The sequence below is a fragment of the Delphinapterus leucas genome, chromosome 5 (genome assembly GCF_059928025.1).
Source record: "Delphinapterus leucas isolate spDelLeu-1000000601 "Yukka" chromosome 5, BTC_Dleu_Yukka2, whole genome shotgun sequence".
NCBI classification, from domain to species: Eukaryota; Metazoa; Chordata; class Mammalia; order Artiodactyla; family Monodontidae; genus Delphinapterus; species Delphinapterus leucas.
In genome coordinates, this window is record NC_143133.1 from 13,088,505 (window position 1) to 13,109,045 (window position 20,541).

General features: G+C 35.3%; 1 protein-coding gene across 1 annotated transcript in view; it reads right to left on the minus strand.

Annotated features, from left to right (window-relative positions):
* Positions 1–18,623, minus strand: part of LOC149749090 (UPF0462 protein C4orf33 homolog) — a 45,208-nt gene extending 26,585 nt beyond the window's left edge. The window contains exons 1-2 of the mRNA XM_089911355.1: positions 18,489–18,623; positions 8,408–8,579 (exon numbers count right to left, since the gene is read on the minus strand). Coding sequence (XP_089767481.1) covers positions 8,408–8,579; positions 18,489–18,623 — 307 coding nt within the window. The remainder of the gene's footprint in view (positions 1–8,407; positions 8,580–18,488) is intronic.
* Between the last annotated feature and the right edge of the window lie 1,918 nt (positions 18,624–20,541).

The following is a 20,541-nucleotide window of genomic DNA, read 5'->3' on the forward strand; positions in this document are numbered from 1 at the left end:
AGTACCTAGAAAAAATTTTCTTTAATTATCATTTTTATACAATACCAAATTTCACATATCCTTACCCTTTTTAAAAAACAAAGAAATAACCACAAAATCTTTCAAACAAATATATTTGAAAATCTAGAGGGCAAGCTCTAGATTCAGAGTATAGAAAAAAATTATGTCCCGTGGTTGTGAGATTAATTTATTGGAATTGAAGACTCCTCTTATTCATCATCCATAGTAGTTTTAGATGATTTGATTGATTCAAGTTATAATCATGGGGTAATTTACTATCCTAATTTATAACATGACATCTGTTGACATTCGCCATATTTATATTTAATCTGCACTTTACAGATTCTGTCACTTCACAGGCATCTTAGTTAACAGTTCCCTCCAAGTTATTAGTAAGTTTAATTAAAGCAAATAAGGTAAAGGACTTTGTCACACTCATCCGTCTACTGTCTCTAGTGCCTAACACAATGCCATTATTATAAGTATGGCTCAGAAATACTTCTATGCAATGATCGTTTATTAGCCCCGCTGTGTTGCTGCCAATGCCCTGGGCACTGGAAGCAGTGCAGCATGGTGGTTAAGATTGCAGGCTTCCAGGTCAGATGAGTCTGTGTTTGAATCCCTGCTCTTGATACTTAGTGTACCTCAGTTTTTTATACCTCACCTGTAAAATGAACAAAATAATAATACTTCCTTCCTAGGTGAAGACAATAAGGTAATATGTACAATATGCTTAGCATAGCCTGGCATACTGTAAGTCCTCAATAAATGTTATTTATAAGTCAATCACGTAGTATCTATAAAATGATGTCAATAATACAACCATTCATATTATAACCCATGTACTATAATTCACTGAATAAATGTTCCATGAGGAAAGGACTTTTTGCCAATTTTTTTTTTCATTACTGTATCTCCAGTGCCTAAAACAATGCCTGGATCATAGCAAGTACTTAAAAAAAGTATTTTAAATAAATAAATCAGTAATCACGACATATTTTTACATTAAAGTAATTTAATTTTCTTTATTACAGGCATTCATTTCAAGAATTATAAACCACATGGACGAATGCTCTATTAAGATTAAACGAAGCAGGACTTCTAACATATCAAGATAATCTAGTTCCTTCCAAGATCCTGGCTTAGAAAGACAATATAGGTAGTAACTACTTACAGTAAAATGCCTACCTTTATATAATCTAAATAATAAAATCTTCAAAGTGGCAATAAATGTGGTTGAGTTAATGAAGCATACCATTAAGACATTCCGAGAAGCCTTAACACATAAGAACTTGAAAACCCCAAATGATAAATTCTTGATATTCTTATTACTCTCAGGACTACACAAGACAAATTCTTTTAACAGAAGAAATTAAAATGCTAATGATTTCAATCTTATCTCCCAACAACATACTTTAGTAGTTCCTGATATATGGCAAAATAGCTTATGCACATTTGTTTTTCCATTCAGTCCTCCAGAAAATTTGCCAAAAGGTAGGGTTCCAGGTGAAACAAAAGAAAGAAAACGTGAAGAATTTGAATAACCAATAGGATTTATATTTAAGAACTATATAATGACTGTGCTGGAGATGTGAAAATAAAATGAACACCAAACACTTCTCTCTGCCAGATTTTCCTTCTCCCTTTTTCTCAGAACCCTCATTGCTTTTGAAGAACTGCTCCTCACCCTTCAAACTATGTGGTTCTGGCAGGGCTGGCAATGACAGTGTCACAGCCTCCTTACATACTGAAGCAGGAAGAAGAAATCTGCTTCCTTTAAGGTGGCTAAGTTAGGAGTGTTGTAAATTTCCAATTGCCTGAGTCACCTCCCTCACCACCACCTCATAAAGGAAGTCCCTCTCTATAGGAGGAAAGAACAACACAGACACACATAGATGTGGAAAGGATTTAGAGGCGAATGGGGGGGAGGGGTAGGACATGGAGGTGTAAGAAGAGAAAAGAGCAAGAGAGAAATACTCGTTGACATCACCTCTAATCTTTGGATTGAGGCAAACTGAAGGAGGCTAGCTAGTTCACCTGTGATCTTCTGAAGTATCTGAGCCAACAATTCTTTCTTTCTGATCAAATTTCCTTGAGTTGTATTTCTTTCACTTATAAATAAAAGAATTCTGATGAATACAGGAGACTTTCAATTTACTTAGTCACAGAATATCTAGAGGCACAGTATAAATTTATAAATCAAAATATTTAGTCTTATAAATACTCAAGATTTTCAACTTGTTTTCAACTTTTGTTTTCTATTTTTAATGTTTTATGCATTTATATGATTAAAACTACAAAATATTTGGGTTTTACTCATTGAAACTATTCTCCTCGAGATGGGAATGTCCACACAATTAATAAGAGTGAAGAAAATAACTGATTCATTTTGAAGAAATTATCTTAGCAACTCAAGTTAATATAGTTATTAAGTTATCAGCAGAAGCAGCACAGGGATTAAAGAGCATGGACTTTAAAAACCAGACTTCTTGAATTCAAATTTAGACTCTGTTACTTACTAGCTGTGAAACCTTGGTTAAGTTATTCAACAGATATGTTTCCTCACCTGTAAAATGTACTATGGTTTGGCTACAGGATTTAACATGTGAAAAGTGCTTAGAATAGCAGTTGACACAATGTAAGCATTGTGTAAAGTCATTATTGCTGCTGTTGTTATCTAAAACAACTGATGCTCAATTAACAGATCTCAGGTGTCACCAGCATGACTTGGCAAAAACAATACAGTGCCTTAAAACGCCTCATTGATTGGCTTATTTTATCATTTCACACGTTGCTTCAAAGAAAAAAATGAGGATCAGAACTGCCCAATAGATGCACAAAAGTTCAGGTGTACACATCCAAACTGATGAAGCATTTTAGCAATGTCAGTAATGCCAAAGCCAAGAACAGCATGGTGGTTCCCTCTGCCACTTACCCTTTTTTCCTCTAAGGGAAAGGAATGCAATGGAAAGCAAATGATCTGACTGGGAGCTTGGGACTTGAGACAGAAAGAACCTAATGCTGATTGCTTCTGCGTGTTTTCTATGACAATATTATAATATGTTCAAAAAAAAATTGTTGCACCGTGATTCTAGAGATCTTGTGCTCAAATATGCAGAGGACCAGGCATGCACTGTAACTATGAGAAGCACTCTGAGTGTAAGCAGTTAAATTCAAAATTGTAAAAACACACTGTAAGTAAAAAAACGGAAAAACCAAACCAAAACAAACAAACAAGAAAGACCAATCTGCTGGTCATATTCAGCTATTTAGATGCTGGTTATATACTCAGAGGTGAATAGTGACTTCATCTGGGTAGTAATATTACAGCTGATTTTTATTTGTGTATGTGCCTTTTATTATTTCCTAAGTGTTTCACAATGTATATGATTTCCTTTTATCATCAAAGGAGAAAAGTACACAAAATGTGTGGTTTTTTTTTTTAAAGTATAGGTTCAGTGACTCAGCTACACCTAACTGAATTTGCTAATTTGTTACATCTAAGAAAATCATAAAACAAGCTTTGTGATAAGAGGACAGAAATGAATAAGCACTTTAAGGAACAACTTTTACCAAAAGAAAGAGAGAAAAATCTGTGGATAAGGTTAATTTGAGGAGGTGAAGTACATACTTAGATGACTGGCTGTCACAGAGGAAAGTCCAATATAGCATTTTCACCAGGCAAAATGTGAAGGGATTCAAATATACTGAAAGTGGTAAGTGCTTTTTAAGAGTGGTAAAATTGTATTTAACAATCCAAAATGACTATCTAAAGAATTATTTCTTTCTTTAAAGCTATAGCCATGCAGTTTGTTTCTAAACCATAATCCTTGACTGAGTATCTTTACAGATATCAATATTGTCTGCCCAGCACAGTAAGGGTCAGAAGAATCCATACACCCTTGTCTGGACTTTGTGTAGAAATGGGTGATGCCCTGGACGGAGTTAAATAGATGGCTTTAAATTTTAAAAGTTTCAAGTTTAAAACAAATGCTTTGGAACTCATAACTCATCACATTAGGAAATTACCTTCTAAACTTTGTTTGCTTGTTAACTCAAAGACAAAGTCTATAAAATGTAAGGGGTGTGTGTGTGTGTAGAACTTACTTAGTGGAGTTGAACTAGAATCAAAAGTATCCTAAAAAAACTTTGGGTATCATAACTACACTAGAAGCTCTCTATAATTTTGAGACCTGTGAGACTAGTTTCATGAAAAAAAACCAATCATGATGAATTTAAATCAGGAAGTGGGTCAGCCTTAAGGAAATATATTCTCAATCACCTGTGTGATTCTGTATTTCAGTGGAAATGCACAGTCTACCTACTTTAACGCTTCTAACTTCGTATGAGGTCTACAATAATAAATATGGGAGGGACTCATGCATATTTTTCAAACCAAATAGAATGAGAGTTTAGTGGTTTTTTTAACATCTTTATTGGAGTATAATTGCTTTATGAGTTTAATGATTTTTAAAACTATTTGGAAAGTTAGCCTAAAGCAGTGAGCAGCTTGTGTATTTTAAAAGAGAACTTACGGGACTTCCCTGGTGGTGCAGTGGTTAAGAATCTGCCTGCCAATGCAGGGTACACGGGTTCGAGCCCTGGTCCGGAGAGATCCCACATGCCGTGGAGCAACTAAGCCCGTGTGCCACAACTACTGAGCCTGTGCTCTAGAGCCTGCGAGCCACAACTACTGAGCCTGCGTGCCACAGCTACTGAAGCCTGCATGCCTAGAGCCTGTGCTCCGCAACAAGAGAAGCCACTGCAATGAGAAGCCCGCGCACCTCAAGGAAGAGTAGCCCCTACTCACCAGTGAGAGAAAGCCTGTGCACAGCAATGGAGACCCAACACAGCCAAAAATAAATAAAATAAATTTATTTAAAAAAAAGAAAAGAGAGAACTTACGGGCAGAGTTCCACCTCCAGGTGCTGTTTAGTCTTGCTGTTCGAACAAAAACGATTCAACAACTGCAAATAAAAAACAATCATCATATTGAGAAATTTAATCCACAAAGAGTCAAGAAAGGAAACATTTGTAAAGAGTCACATTCTGAAGAATGGAAATCTAGTATCTTATAAAATTAAAGTTTTATATTCAACATTACTGCAAACTATTTCAGAAAATTCAATGTAATATTCTCGGGACCTTGTGAATATTAAAAGTTAATTTATATGTTGTCCATACAAAGTAACGTTTCAATTGTATCCCGAAGTGATTTCATTGAAACATTAATTCCGCAGAATTTCTACAGATAGTAGGTATTAAATGTGGGAGGTAGCTTAGAATAGTAGTTGACTTCAAATTGTGCCTAAGCCACTATGTAAGCTTGGACAAATTTCTCAAATGCTTTATGCTTCAGTTTCCTAATCTGTCAAATGCAGGTAAAAATGGTATCTATGTCATAGGACTAATATATGAAGTTTTTAGAATAGTGTCTGGCACATAGTAAGTACTCAATAAATTCTAGTTGCCATTGTTGTTATTAGTATTACTGGAAAGTAGAAAATATGTTTATGTATGTTGGGTTAATAATATGAAACAGATTTCTCTTCTGAAGGATTTGGGAATTACTAATATGCTAATATTCATAGTGACTCTCCAAGGGACAAATAGAGTTTGCAGTGTTTTCTAAACCTTTTTCACTGGAACCTTTTTTTTTCCCCTCAGCATATTTTTCAAAATTAATGTCAATGAACAGACTTGAGGGATTAAATAAATAAAAAGAGAATTTCAAAAAGAATTTTTTAAAAGATAATACAAACGAATTCATCTACTGTAATCAATCTAGTAAGGAATTTTTAAAATTCCAGTTCTAAAACCAGACAACTTGGCCTTTTGAGTACCAGCTCCATTACTTATGCACTGAGTGATCACAGGCAAGATAATGACCTTCTCTGAGCCTCTGCTTCCTCATTTGTAAAATGGTGATAGTAACAATACCTATCTCACAGGATTGCAGTGAGGATTAAATGGAACAGTACTTATAAAGTGTTTGCCAGAATGTGGTCAAGCGGGGGACAGAGATTCTGCTCAGGGCATCCTGTGCACTGGCATGTCTCCATTCTTCTACGTCCACATCCAACATGACCTTCTGATGCCACATGAGACTTGAGAAGAGAATTCAGAATGTCTCCAAATATTTCTGATTAAGGACACATTATTGCTAGTATAAGATTTTCTTGAGCGATAACATAATTTCCAACCATAAAAGTCCATGGCATAATAAATCATTCACCTTCTCAGAGCCTTCATGACTGAGCCCTGCTGGGACTGTGCCATTACCAAGACTTTGGGGGCCAAAGGAAGCTGCTCAGAGAGATCCTGTATCTTCTCCTGCTCTGTGTGTGCTTGCTTCTGCCAGATTTCTGTATTCTTTGTCATTACAAATTGGGCAATTAATATAATTTATTATATTGGGGTTTGAGTGGCACAGGGGAAGGGGGTTCTTTCTATCTGTAGCTAAACAGAAATATTACAGCAAAACAGTGCCTCAACATAAGCACAAAATGAATATTAATTGTTAGCTATCATTCCCATTCAGAGGTGGACCCAAGGTTTATGGGGCCAGAAGCTTAACAATGTGGGAGGACCCTGTCTGAAAAAAATTCAAAATTATCAAAACAAAAGTAGACACAGGACATTAGAAGGGAACCATGCAAGTAAGGGGCCCTGAAGCATAAGTTTTATTAGCTTTATAGTAAATCCACTCAGGGAACAGAAAAGACATGTTCTTGCCTTTTAGGAGTTTTAAAGATAATAAGGAAAACAGACATTACCTAAGAATTGAAACAGCAGTCAAAAATAATAGAGGAAATTCAATTTGGGGTTATGCAAACGTCATGAAGCAGTATATAATAAATTTTTTGATGAATGGCACAGCATAGATATATTATAGGAGTTCAAAAGACTGAGTAATCACCAAGAACTGGATTATCTTAGAAGTCTTCACAAAGGAGGTGACACTTTAGTCAGGTTGAAAAGGGAGGATTTGGGTAGGCAGAAAGGAAGGGAAATTCTATGTGTTCAAAGGTTCAAATCGTTTAAGTTAGAATGAGCAGACCTGCTTGGTTGAGGCAGAGGTTTCTGGAAGAACAGTAATTGAACACAGTTTGAAGAGGAGCCAATCAAAGGCCTTGGACAGCAGTCTAACAATTTTGGGCTTAACCTTGCAAGCAAAACGGAGCTATTAATCTTCTTGAAAAAATGTAGTGATATAATCAAAGTGGTGTTTTAGGACCACCAGCCAGGTCACTGTGTGTGGAATAAGCAGGATCAGGGAGATGCTGGGAGCAGAAACCCGTCAGAAACCATGTACTGTAACGCTGGGAGCAGAAACCCATAGGAAACCATATACTGTAACAGTCTAGACAGTCCTCAGGAAGTCATGCTGAGGATGGCAATGAAGGGACATACTCAAGGGATACCCCCAAAGAACAATCAGAAGGATTTGATAACTGTTTGTGGGGACAAAAAAAATGAAGAGGTCAATGATGACATCAGGATCTCACAGCTGGTAACTTGGAGAATAACAGAAACTGGAAAGTCAGAAATAAAAGTGATTGTGTATAAAGACAAGTTCAGATTCAGGTGTGAGAAGTGTGGGATAAAGAAAGGGTATGTTCAGGTTTTCATGTCCACAACAAAGTGGTAAATATGGTTTCAAGAGAGATTCTGGAGAAAGAATTTCTACTCATTAAATTCTAGTAGTTGAAGAAATGAAATTTTTTAAACAGGACAATAGCATATCTTGGAAGGTTCTGGATTTGGAGTCAAGAGGCCTCAGATGTAGACACAGGTATGTTTAAGGTAGCCAGACTTCTAGACTCCTCACAGGCAGAGTTCCAATACACTATGATTCCATGAAAAGGTTACTTTATTTTCCCTAACTTATTCAATGAAATCCATAAATTACTAAAACATAAAATATTTGGATGAAAAATCTTTCTCAAAATATATAGCTACATTTTTAGAAATAAGAATCACAAAACTACCAAAAAGTATTTTAAAGGTACAGTTTTATAGTTCCTAGAACTTAGAGAACACTGTCAATTTAAATTTAAGGATGCATGCTTTACAAATGCCATTAAATACCTGAAACAAATCAATTATCTATATTTATTACTTGAACTAACATTTTCACATGAATTGTTAATACTGTTTCATAGATAATTTTCTTAAATACCTACCAGATATAGACTGTTCATTCCAAAAATCTCAGTTCCAGGTCACACAGTTTTTGACCTCATCTTTCCATGTCACTGCATTTTCAGATACGTGGGATGAGTAGCATGAGGTATTTGGAAACTCTGAGAGGATTAACAGATATTGTAAGAGAGCACTGCCATATATCACAACATGTGCTCTCTATTTCTCTCAGCTTTGGCACTCAAAATAGAAAATTTCTCACCTTCATGCTCCATCAAAAGGCAGTCCTGCTTCGCCTGGTAGTGCTGGGGATCATCAAAGAAAGGATCATTCACTTTCAGCAGTAAGCCTTGGACCCCAGAATCAAACTTGAGAGTCACAGGGCTCTGTAGCACTGGTAAACTGCACCATGTTGTGGTAACTCTATATTCCAACTGTCAAAATAAGACAGAAAAGCAAATCCCATGGTATATGTAAAGCAATGTCTTTCTTGCTTCCTTGGTCTTGATCAAATTAAACTGAAATAACATTTTTTACTAATATCCTCGAGGCAATCAATACCCCATTACATTTTAAGGAATTATATTAATTGTAGTAAGACATTTTTGTGCTGTATTCACGCACAGCAAAATTTGTACAAAAAATATTTTGAGGAATGGCTTTTTGTGACTTAATACACAGGTACTTTTATTTATGTAGTATTTACAATGTTTAATGATGTGAATTTGCTTTTATTCATTTGTTGGGGAAGCAAAAAACTTTCCTTTACTCTCCTAGGTTCTGCCGGCTGGTCTAAGAATTAAATTGACATGAGACAGATTAAAAGGAGAAAATGAAACTTAATTTTTTACATATGGGAACCCCACATACGTGAGAGGTTCAAAGACCAAAAGGTAAAATGACGTATAGATGCCATCCTGAGCTAAGCAATGGGATAGGGGCCCAGGGCTTCCAAGGATAGGAGGGTTATTCACAGGACAGTAAGAAGAAAAGCAGAAGTTTGATAATTGGATGTTTGCCCTGCCATATAGATGGGGCCACTTAGATAAAATTTATCTCTGGTAATAAAACTTTTCTGGGAAAAATTCCTAATTCAAATTCTTCTGCCTTTCTCTAGTTAAGAGAAAGGCAGTAGTTTCTCTTGAACCTGCAGGGACTCAATTGCCCCCAGCTCAAAACAATCTTCATACAAAAGTGACACATTCTGAGGAGGCTCATTCCGAACCCCTACACATTCCATAAATAATTTTTGAGATCGTATTATGTGTGTAGCTTCTCACTAGGTTCTGCAGAGAAAATTCAAAGTAGAAGATGTAACCCCTGCCCTAAAAGAACATATAATCTTTATAATCAGAAAGAAAGACAAAATGCACATCTAAAAACCAACGAACAGTTCAACGAAGCATAGATTTAGAACCTGGCTGGATAACACAGAAAAGTAATAGAAACACAGAGATAAATATAGGTTGGAGTAGTCAGAAAATGCCTCCTGGGACTTGAGCTGCACATGAAAGGAAAATACATATGTTGAATATAACTATCTTGGATAGTTTACTCTGGGTATTTATTTTACCTACTTCAAGTTTTTTGAGAACAGGAAATAATGATGTCAGTTAGTCAGCATTTATTATTCACAGCCCATGCTAGCTTCTGACTTCTATGTATCCCCCCAAAATGTAATATTAGAATGTTGTTCTTACCTGGGTATACATTAAATGCTTATTAAGTGTTAATCAATTAATAAAACAAACATTTCTCGTATAACCACCATCTGCCTTTTCTGTGCTAGATGTTAGAACTCCAAAAACAAGACACTTCCCTTGCCCTTAGGTAACTCACAATCTGGGGGAAAAGAGAACTGTGAACAACACGTGAGAAAACTGTGAAAGTATTGTAACAGAAGTATGGGAGCACAGAGCAGGAAGCCTCTAGTTCTGACTGTGGGGATTGGAAGAGTAGACAGTGTCAGCAAAGACTTCACAGAAGTTACAACTGAAAGATGTGCTGGAACAGAACAGGAAAGGACACAAGTGTGATTATGAATGGAGAAAACTGCTTGTTAAAAGCAGCATAAGGAGCATGGTGGGTGATGGGAGGATATACTGAGAGAAATGATGCTGGAAGAGGGTGAAGATCCTGGGGGCTAACATTAGAGTTTATGCTGAAGCTACGGGAAAACAATGTCCAGTTCTAAGCAGAGAATTTACTGACAAGGTTTATGTTTCAAAAGAATTACTCTGAAGGATGTCTAGAAGAACAAAAATACTCTAAGAAATTTGGAGTCTTATTCAAAATTTAATTTTCTATTCCAATTTCCCCTAATTAAACTGGTAAGTCTTTGTTTTCAAAGTTATACTCTTTATTTCAAATGATTCTGTGAAACGTCTGTAAGAGAAAAGGATCTTAAAGAATAGAATTGAACTCAATTCAGTAACAATGGGACTCTTTATTCCCTCTCTAAAACATAATACTTCTTGAATCTCCTACTGTTAGGTACATTCATGCATTCTCAATTACTCATTTCTCATTTTGTAAAGAAAATTAACCAAAGTGATTCTGATGGAAGGAAAGAAAGCAAAAATTTGAGCCAGTGATAAATTAGTGTAAACATTGAATGCTATAGGTTTAAACAGCCATTTAGAAAACTATCTCATCATAAGAGCAAAAGAAATTTATCCATATATTCAGTGGTATGATTGTTCTTTTGCTCCTATATATTCTCAAATTATGTCTAGCTCTGAGCTACTTTTGCTTAGAAAAAGAGTTAGAACATTTTTTAAAATGTATTATGTGGAAGGTTTTTTTCCTTTTCTTATAAATAGATTATGTTCTTTCTAATATTCCAAAATCGTCAAAGGCATTCTTCTGGCAACTTAGAAATTTCAGTAAAAATATCACCTTCAGTAAAAATTTAAAATGTCAAAATAATCATAATTTTGTAGGAAATTTTAGTTGTTTTGTTATATAGTTTAGAAATATCAAATAACAATAAGAACATTTATGGAACAAAATGAAATTAATATGTGTGGACAAGAAGCACAAATTTTCTACTCTAGTATTCAAATGTTCTCTGGTCTGAAACTTTTGAAGAGAGCTATCTATTTTATTAAACCCACTTTGTATATAAAGAAAAGCTTAAATGCAAAAACAAAACAAAACAATACAAAAACTCCACAACACCATACATAACAGTTTTAGGTACCTTTATGCTCAACTGCTGATGTAATTATGATGTAGCCCCTTGCCTAAAATAGCTTGATGTTTACCAAATTCTCAACTGTTTAAAGTATTTTTTCTGTTAAATTTATGAAATTCCCATTTGATGCCAGCACTACAAAGAACAGAATTTGGACTGATGAGTTTTGTTTTGTTTTGTTTTAATCAGATTTCCACAAAGGAATATTATATCACCTGTAGTAACAGAGAGACGTTATTTGGCCAAAAACGCTATAACTCCTAAAAGGCAAAACTACATTTTTTCTAAACTGGAAGAAATGAACTTCTAAAGTCAATAAAGAGCAAATAACACTCTTAATAGGCATGTTTTATTGAGCATATAAACTTTTACTGTTAGATTTCTTTTTTAAAAGTCCTTATAGGAAAATCAACAATGATTTTCAAGTGATAATAGGAAACCATTATAGGGGTCCCAGAAGAAAAAGAGAAAAAGAAAGGGACTGAGAAAATATTTGAAGAGATTATAGTTGAAAACTTCCCTAAATTAGGAAAGGAAATAGTCAATCAAGTCCTGGAAATAAAGAGAGTCCCATACAGGATAAATGCAAAGAGAAGCACACCAAGATACATATTAATAAAACTATCAAAAATTAAATGCAAACAAAAAATATTAAAAGCAGCAAGGGAAAAACAACAAATAACATACAAGGGAATGCCCATAAGGTTAACAGCTGATCTTTCAGAAGAAACTCTGCAAGACAGAGAGGAGTGGCAGGACATATTTAAAGTGATGAAAGGGAAAAACCTACAACCAAGATTACTCTACACAGCAAGAATCTCGTTCAGATTTGACAGAGAAATTAAAACCTTTACAGAAAAGCAAAAGCTAAGAGCATTCAGCAACACCAAACCAGCTTTACAACAAATGCTAAAGGAACTTCTCTAGGCAGGAAACACAAGAGAAGGAAAAGACCTACAATAACAAACCCAAAACAATTAAGAAAATGGTAATAGGAACATACATATCGAGGACTGCCTTAAATGTAAATGGATTAAACGCTCCAACCAAATGACATAGACTGGCTGAATGGATACAAAAACAAGACCCATATATATGCTGTCTACAAGGGACCCACTTCAGACCTGGGGACACATGCAGACTGAAAGTGAGGGGATGGAAAAAGGTATTCCATGCAAATGGAAATCAAAAGAAAGCTGGAGTAGCAACTCTCATATCAGACAAAATAGACTTAAAAAAAAAGACTATTACAAGAGACAAAGAAGGACACTACATAATGATCAAGGGATCATTCCAAGAAGATATAACAATTGTAAATATTTACGCACCCAACATAGGAGCACCTCAATACATAAGGCAAATGCTAACAGCCATAAAAGGGGAAATCGACAGTAACACAATCAGAGTAGGGAACTTTAACACTCCACTTTCACCAATGGACAGATCATCCGAAATGAAAATAAATAAGGAAACATAAGCTTTAAATGATACATTAAACAAGATGGACTTAATTGATATTTATAGGACATTCCATCCAAAAAGAGCAGAATACACTTTCTTCTCAAGTGCTCATGGAACATTCTCCAAGATAGATCATAACTTGGGTCACAAATCAAGCCTTGGTAAATTTAAGAAAATTGAAATTGTATCAAGTATCTTTTCTGACCACAACGCTATGAGACTGAATATCAATTACAGGAAAAAAATCTGTAAAAAATACAAATACATGGAGGACAAAAACTATATTACTTAATAACCAAGAGATAAGTGAAGAAATCAAACAGGAAATCAAAAAATACCTAAAAACAAATGACAATGAAAACATGATGACCCAAAACCTAAGGATGGAGCAAAAGCAGTTCTAAGAGGGAAGTTTATAGCAGTACAATCCTACCTCAAGAATCAAAAAATATCTCAAATAAACAACCTAACCTTGCACCTAAAACAATTAGAGAAAGAAGAACAAAAAAACTCCAAAGTTAGCAGACGGAAAGAAATAAAGATCAGACCAGAAAAAAATGAAAAAGAAATGAAGGAAACAATTGCAAAGATGAATAAAACTAAAAGCTGGTTCTTTGAGAAGATAAAAGAAATTGCTAAAACATTAGCCAGACTCATCAAGAAAAAAACGGAGAAGACTCAAATCAATAGAATGAGAAATGGAAAAGGAGAAGTAACTGACACTGCAGAAATAAAAAAGATCATGAGAGATGACTACAAGCAGCTATATGCCCATAAAATGGACAACCTGGAAGAAATGGACAAATTCTTAGAAAAGCACAACCTTCCGAGACTGAACCACGAAAAAATAGAAAATATAAACAGACCAAACACAAGCAGTGAAATTGAAACTGTGATTAAAAATCTTCCAACAAACAAAAGCCCAGGACCAGATGGCTTCACAGGCGAATTCTATCAAACATTTAGAGAAGAGCTATCTATCCTAACACCTATCCTTCTCAAACTCTTCCAAAATATAGCAGAGGGAGGAACACTCCAAACTCATTCTATGAGGCCACCATCTCCCTGAAACCAAAACCAGACAAAGATGACACAAAGAAAGAAAACTATAGGCCAATATCCCTGATTAACATAGATGCAAAAATCCTCAACAAAATACTAGCAAACAGAATCCAACAGCACACTGAAAGGATCATACTCCATGATCAAGTGCGCTTTACCCCAGGAATGCAAGGATTTTTCAATATATGCAAATCAATCAATGTGATACACCATATTAACAAATTGAAGGAGAAAAACCATATGATCATCTCAATAGATGCAGAAAAAGCGTTTGAAAAAATTCAACACTGATTTATGATAAAAACCCTCCAGAAAGTAGGGATAGAGGGAACTTACCTCAACATAATAAAGGCCATATATGACAAACCCACAGCCAACATCATGCTCAATGGAGAAAAACTGAAACCATTTCCTCCAAGATCAGGAACAAGACAAGATTGTCCACTCTCACCACTATTATTCAACATAGTTCTGGAAGTTTTAGCCATAGTAATCAGAGAAGAAAAAGAAATAAAAGGAATCTTAATTGGAAAAGAAGAAGTAAAGCTGTCACTGTGTGCAGATGACATGATACCATACACAGAGAATCCTAAAGATGCTACCAGAAAACTACTAGAGCTAATCAATGAATTTGGTAAAGTAGCAGGATACAAAATTAATGCACAGAAATCTGTTGCATTCCTATATACTAATGATAAAACATCTGAAAGTGAAATTAAGGAAACACTCCCATTTACCACTGCAACAAAAAGAATAAAATACCTAGGAATATACTTACCTAAGGAGACAAAAGACCTGTATGCAGAAAACTATAAGACACTGATGAAAGAAATGAAAGATGATACAAACAGATGGAGAGATATACCATGTTCTTTGATTGGAAGAATCAATTTTGTGAAAATGACTATATTACCCAAAGCAATCTACAGATTCAATGCAATCCCTATCAAAATACCAATGGCATTTTTCATACAACTACAACAGAAAGTTTCACAATTTGTATGGAAACACAAAAGACCCTGAATAGCCAAAGCAATCTTGAGAAAGAAAAACGGAGCTGGAGGAATCAGGCTCCTAGACTTCAGACTATACTACAAAGCTACAGTAATCAAGACAGTATGGTACTGGCACAAAGGCAGAAATATAGATTAATGTTATAGGATACGAAGCCCAGAGATAAACCCACACACATATGGTTACATAATTTACGAAAAAGGAGGCAAGAACATACTATGGAGAAAAGACAGCCTCTTCAATAAGTGGTGCTGGGAAAACTCGACAGCTACATGTAAAAGAATGAAATTAGAACACTCCCTAACACCACACACAAAAATAAACTCAAAGTGGATTAAAGACCTAAATGTAAGACTGGACACTATAAAACTCTTAGAGGAAAACATAGGCAGAACACTCTATGACAAATCACAGCAAGATCCTTTTTGACCCACCTCCTAGAGAACTGGAAACAAAAATAAACAAATGGGACCTAATGAAACTTCAAAGCTTTTGCACAGCAAAGGAAACCATAAACCAGATGAAAAGACAACCCTCAGAATGGGAAAAAATATTTGCAAATGAAGCATCTGACAAAGGATTAATCTCCAAAATTTACAAGCAGCTCATGCAGCTCAACATCAGAAAAACAAACAACCCAATCCAAAACTGGGCAGAAGACCTAAATAGACCTTTCTCCAAAGAAGATATACAGGTTGCCAAGAAACACATGAAAGGATGCTCAACATCACTAATCATTAGAGAAATGCCAATGAAAACTACAATGAGGTATCACCTCACACCAGTCAGAATGGCCGTCATCAAAAAACCTACAAACAATAAATGCTGGAGAGGATGTGGAGAAAAGGGAACCCTCTTGCACTGTTGATGGGAATGTAAATGGGTACAGCCACTATGGAGAACAGTATGGAGGTTCCTCAAAAAACTAAAAATAGAACTACCATATGACCCAGCAATCCTACTACTGGGCATGTACCCTGAGAAAACCATATTTCAAAAAGAGTCATGTACCACAATGTTCATTGCGGCACTATTTACAATAGCTGGAACATGGAAGCAACGTAAGTGTCCATCGACAGATGAATGGATAAAGAAGATGTGGCACAAACATACAATGGAATATTACTCAGCGATAAAAAGTAATGAAATTGAGTTATTTGTAGTGAGTTGGATGGACCTAGAGACTGTCATACAGAGTGAAGTAAGTCAGAATGAAAAAAATAAATACCGTATGCTAACACATATATATGGGACCTAAAAAAAGGTTGTGAAGAACCTAGGGGGAGGACAGGAATAAAGACGAAGATGTAGAGAATGGACTTCAGTACACAGGGAGGGAGAAGAGTAAGGTGGGATGAACTGAAAGAGTGGCATGGACTTATATATACCACCAAATGTAAAACTGATAGCTAGTGGGAAGCAGCTGCATAGCACAGGGAGATCAGCTTGGTGCTTTGTGACCACCTAGAGAGGTGGGATAGGGAGGGTGGGAGGGAGACACAAGAGGGAGGAGATATGGGGTATATGTATATGTATAGCTGATTCACTTTGTTATAAAGCAGAAACTAACACACCATTGTAAAGCAATTATACTCCAATAAAGATGTTTAAAAAAAAAAAAAAGGAAACCAAGCTGCATTAGGGCTAGGTTGTATCAAATTACAGAATTTTATTTCTAGGTTTTCTATCCATATCTATAAGGGTAAAAAGTTACATAGAGTTAACACAATTATGTCAAGTCAATGGAATCAATGTAAATACACAGTCCGGCTAACCAGGCTACAATCTCCTTACTGTATCATTTCTTCAATGACAGGGCTTAAAATTTTTGCCCAGCCCTTTTCAAATAAGTACTTCTATTCTCTACCTTGCCTATGTAGACACAGCCCTAAAAGAAAGCCAGTAATTTATGTAGGCTTCTATAGCCATTTTTTATCCTTCTGATAAGTATCTTTGAAGTTATATTTTTTCAGACCTAATACACTACTACTGAGTCATGATCCTTTTTTTAAGATTTAATTGTAGATGGGCAAAAAAGTGATAAAATCAAACTGATCCTTATAGGGGAATCAGTTTATATTTTATAAAGTATATGAAGTATCAACAAAATAGAATTATTAGCTTTATTTAATAAGGTCTAAACATAGCTAATATTTTATATGTGTATTAAAATCATAGGTTACTATTTTGAATTTGGGAAAATATGTATATATTTAGCTATTACCACAAAGTTGCTTTATAGAAGAAAATGGTGAGGCTGCTTATAATCTGAATTTATTCATCTGAAATATAAATATATAAAAGCATATATGTATGTATATATCAGGTAATCTAGTAATTCTATACTTTCACATATTTATCAAATTTAAATACGACTTAATGCATAGCATTTTTACTCCATTAAGATATAAGACAATATTTAATTTTAAGTTTTAATTATACCTTACTTATGAGCAAGACATAGAACAAAACAGGAAATATAAGGCTTAGAATTATAAAGGTATTCTATCTACATTCTCGCAATTAATACAGTGATGAGCTAGATACAAATAATAGTATAGGAATAATATAGAATCAAAACTTGGAAAAGAAAAAGTCACATGGTCTTCATTGAGCTATACAAAATTATAACACCATAAAGCTTGTCCCACTGTAGAACAAGGTGATCTCTGAAATTACAAGGCAGTGAATTCAGAACCATAAAAAGGAAATATTACTTCATAACCTTTAGTTAACCTGTAGCTACAGTTCCATAGGAGGCCATAAAAACAAATTTTGTGGTTGGATTTAAAAACTGACTTTTACAGCTACTCCTAATATCAAGCTTCAAGCTCATTGCCTTCAGCAGCTGGAATAGAATTCTTTGATCATTCACATCAGTAGACCACTAGGTATGAAGGTAGGTGGTACTACGTGTTATTTTAAAGATTAAATACTGTTTTTTCGGAGTCAAAAGACACTGTTTACTACCTTGGTCTCCTTTCTAACATGCGGAGAGTGATGAAGGAGAATAGAAGCTGCAGGAAGCTGTCCTCCTAAGTCAGAATTATCATTCTTTTACGGAGTCTTCCCACCAATTTACAAATCCACATGTACAGTAAACCTACTTTTGATAAAACACCAGCATCAGATGGATGCTAGTGTTCCCATTTCCAGGTTATTTCATCTTGAGTGATATTCTGTTTCCAAGCTGAAGCTTCACTGTCCAGAATGCCCACTCTTCTATACATGGTGCTTTAGCTTCTGAGGTTACTTCCTGTATCTATCATTAGCTCAAAAACTACATTTTACAGTGTCCTATCTATACAAACATTTAAATTGTTTGTTAAAATGAACTGTCCTTTCATCATTATACATGTTTATAAACTGCTATTTCCTGCTCTGTGCCTTTGCTCATTCTGCCTCTATCACAGGAAAGCCATTCTCTGCCCCTCCCACATCAACTGTCCCTCTTAATTCCAGTTTCTCCATGAAGTGATTCCTGCTCTCCTCAGATGAAAGTGACACTCCAAACCCACCCTCCCTGTGTGTCCAAAATATTGCACCTATATTTCCAGTATTTATCCATTTCTACCTTATTTGAAATGATGTATAAATGAAAACAACTTACCTCTTGCTCAGCTCTCTTGTAGAATGTAAAAATTTTATAAGCACTTGCTGCACTTAATTTATCACTTGTGTGTTTCTCAGCACGTAGTCTAGTGTGTTCAATGTGCCAATTGCTCCATAATTGCTCCATAAGCATTTGTGGCACAAAAGAATAATTAAATGAATAAGGTTTGTTATTTATTGGACAGTCATCCATGTGGAGAATTTCTTTGCAACATACCTGTTACCAATATCTTCATATAATTATCTTCATATAATTCTCACATCTCCTCTTCCAGCTGGCAGTTGTTTTCTTACTTTTGAAAATTTCAGTCCTTTAAAATAAAAAAAAGAAAATTAATCTCTATAAAGAAAACAAAAAAAATACAGTTCTTAGATCCAGTATTCACATGAAAAGAAATACTGCAGTAAGAATAAATAAAAGAGTGCTGAGACTGTCATTATTTTAAACACAGTCTTGTGGTTGTTTCTGGGTAGAGTTGAATAAGGCACCAAAAATATCATTTTGTTAACCTGCTTCTTCCATCTAGTGGCAAAAAGCAGTAAGAAACAATGTCCTAGAAAAACATTGTGATTAGATGGTTCTAAATGTCGTTTCAGGAATTACTTGATGGTGAGAGTCCAACATCCAAGGTTTAGGTTATGAGTATATGATAATTATTAAAAAAAATAATTCTAGCAAATTGGCAGAGTTCAGCTCAGGTAACAGTAGAATTACTTAAATTTGTAAGTGTATTTGCATGTTTTAACAAAGACTTCTGATATGTATATAAAGGTATACATCACCCTGCATTAAATTGTAATGGATTTGGTTTTGGATACATAGTTTTATTTCTGGACCAAATTATTGGATAACTATTTAGAATTCCATTATTTCCTCAGCTCTTGGCACAGGGCTACTGTGCTATTATAAGTTTCAAGAGGTTAAAACTGAGAGCCACTGAAAGTGACCTATCCCATTGGAATTACCAGTTAAAATACTTTTGCAATAACAATAGTAGGCAGTGAAATACATTATGACCTAAGGCATGGGGTCAAATTGGAGGAAAAGAGGTAAAGTTTAAAGGAGGTACAGTCAGCTGTTCTGCATTGTTCAAGCTGCTTCAAAGGCATTAATGAAAAGTTATATGCAACTGCACAGCGTAACTGTGCATGCTCTGCACTCTCAAAGGCCACCAGCTAATACCTAATACATGAGGTTTGACTGCCCTTCTAACACTTTGTTTGCCTCACTGCAAATGTAATTAATATTTTAGAAGTCAAATGTGGGTTATGCAGAAATGGATAAAATGTTCTCCAAGACAAGTTTGTCCCCTTCACCTATTCAACTGAGCCAGTTAACAATGCATAATGGTAATATAAATTAAGGGTTATCAATGTATTAAGTGGAAAATATATTAAGATTACATAAAAGAAATAAAAGTATTAGTGAGTACCATAATTATTTGAAATTCAATATTTTGTATTAAAAGAAGACTTTTTGTTTGCTTCCTAATTTTCAAGAACTGAAAAACCTTGCCTTAACACCCTCAACCCCGAAAGCAAAACTGAGTGTAGAAGGATTGGCTGTTGGCTTTTCTCCTCTCCCTAGCCGCCCTCCTTGCTCAAATGAAAGTAGACTAAAGTTTTATGTTCTGTCACATATGGGGGAGAAGGAGGGGAAATAGAGCGATGACACAGAGGAAAGGGTGAAGCAAAGAAGATGGGATCATAGTGCAAAGCCATCTGAGCAAATAACAGGGCAGAAGGTGGTTCCCATTTCCCCAGTATTCTTGTGGCCAGTCTTCCTGGATTGGGCTAAGGAAAGGGTGCCAATTAACTGGGAGATCACTGGAGCCACTGCCACTGTTTAGATGCCCCAAAAGCCACAAGACTCGAAGCCTCACCCCCAATAATTAAATTAACACAAATGATTGTTGCCACATGGTGTCAGCAAGAGCCAGGATAGGGATGGAATCCGGTGGCCCAGCAGGACTGCTGGCACCTGTAGTGGAAACTAGTCTGGCACTTGTCATTTACTTCATAATCATGAGTCCTCACATTATAGGCAATTG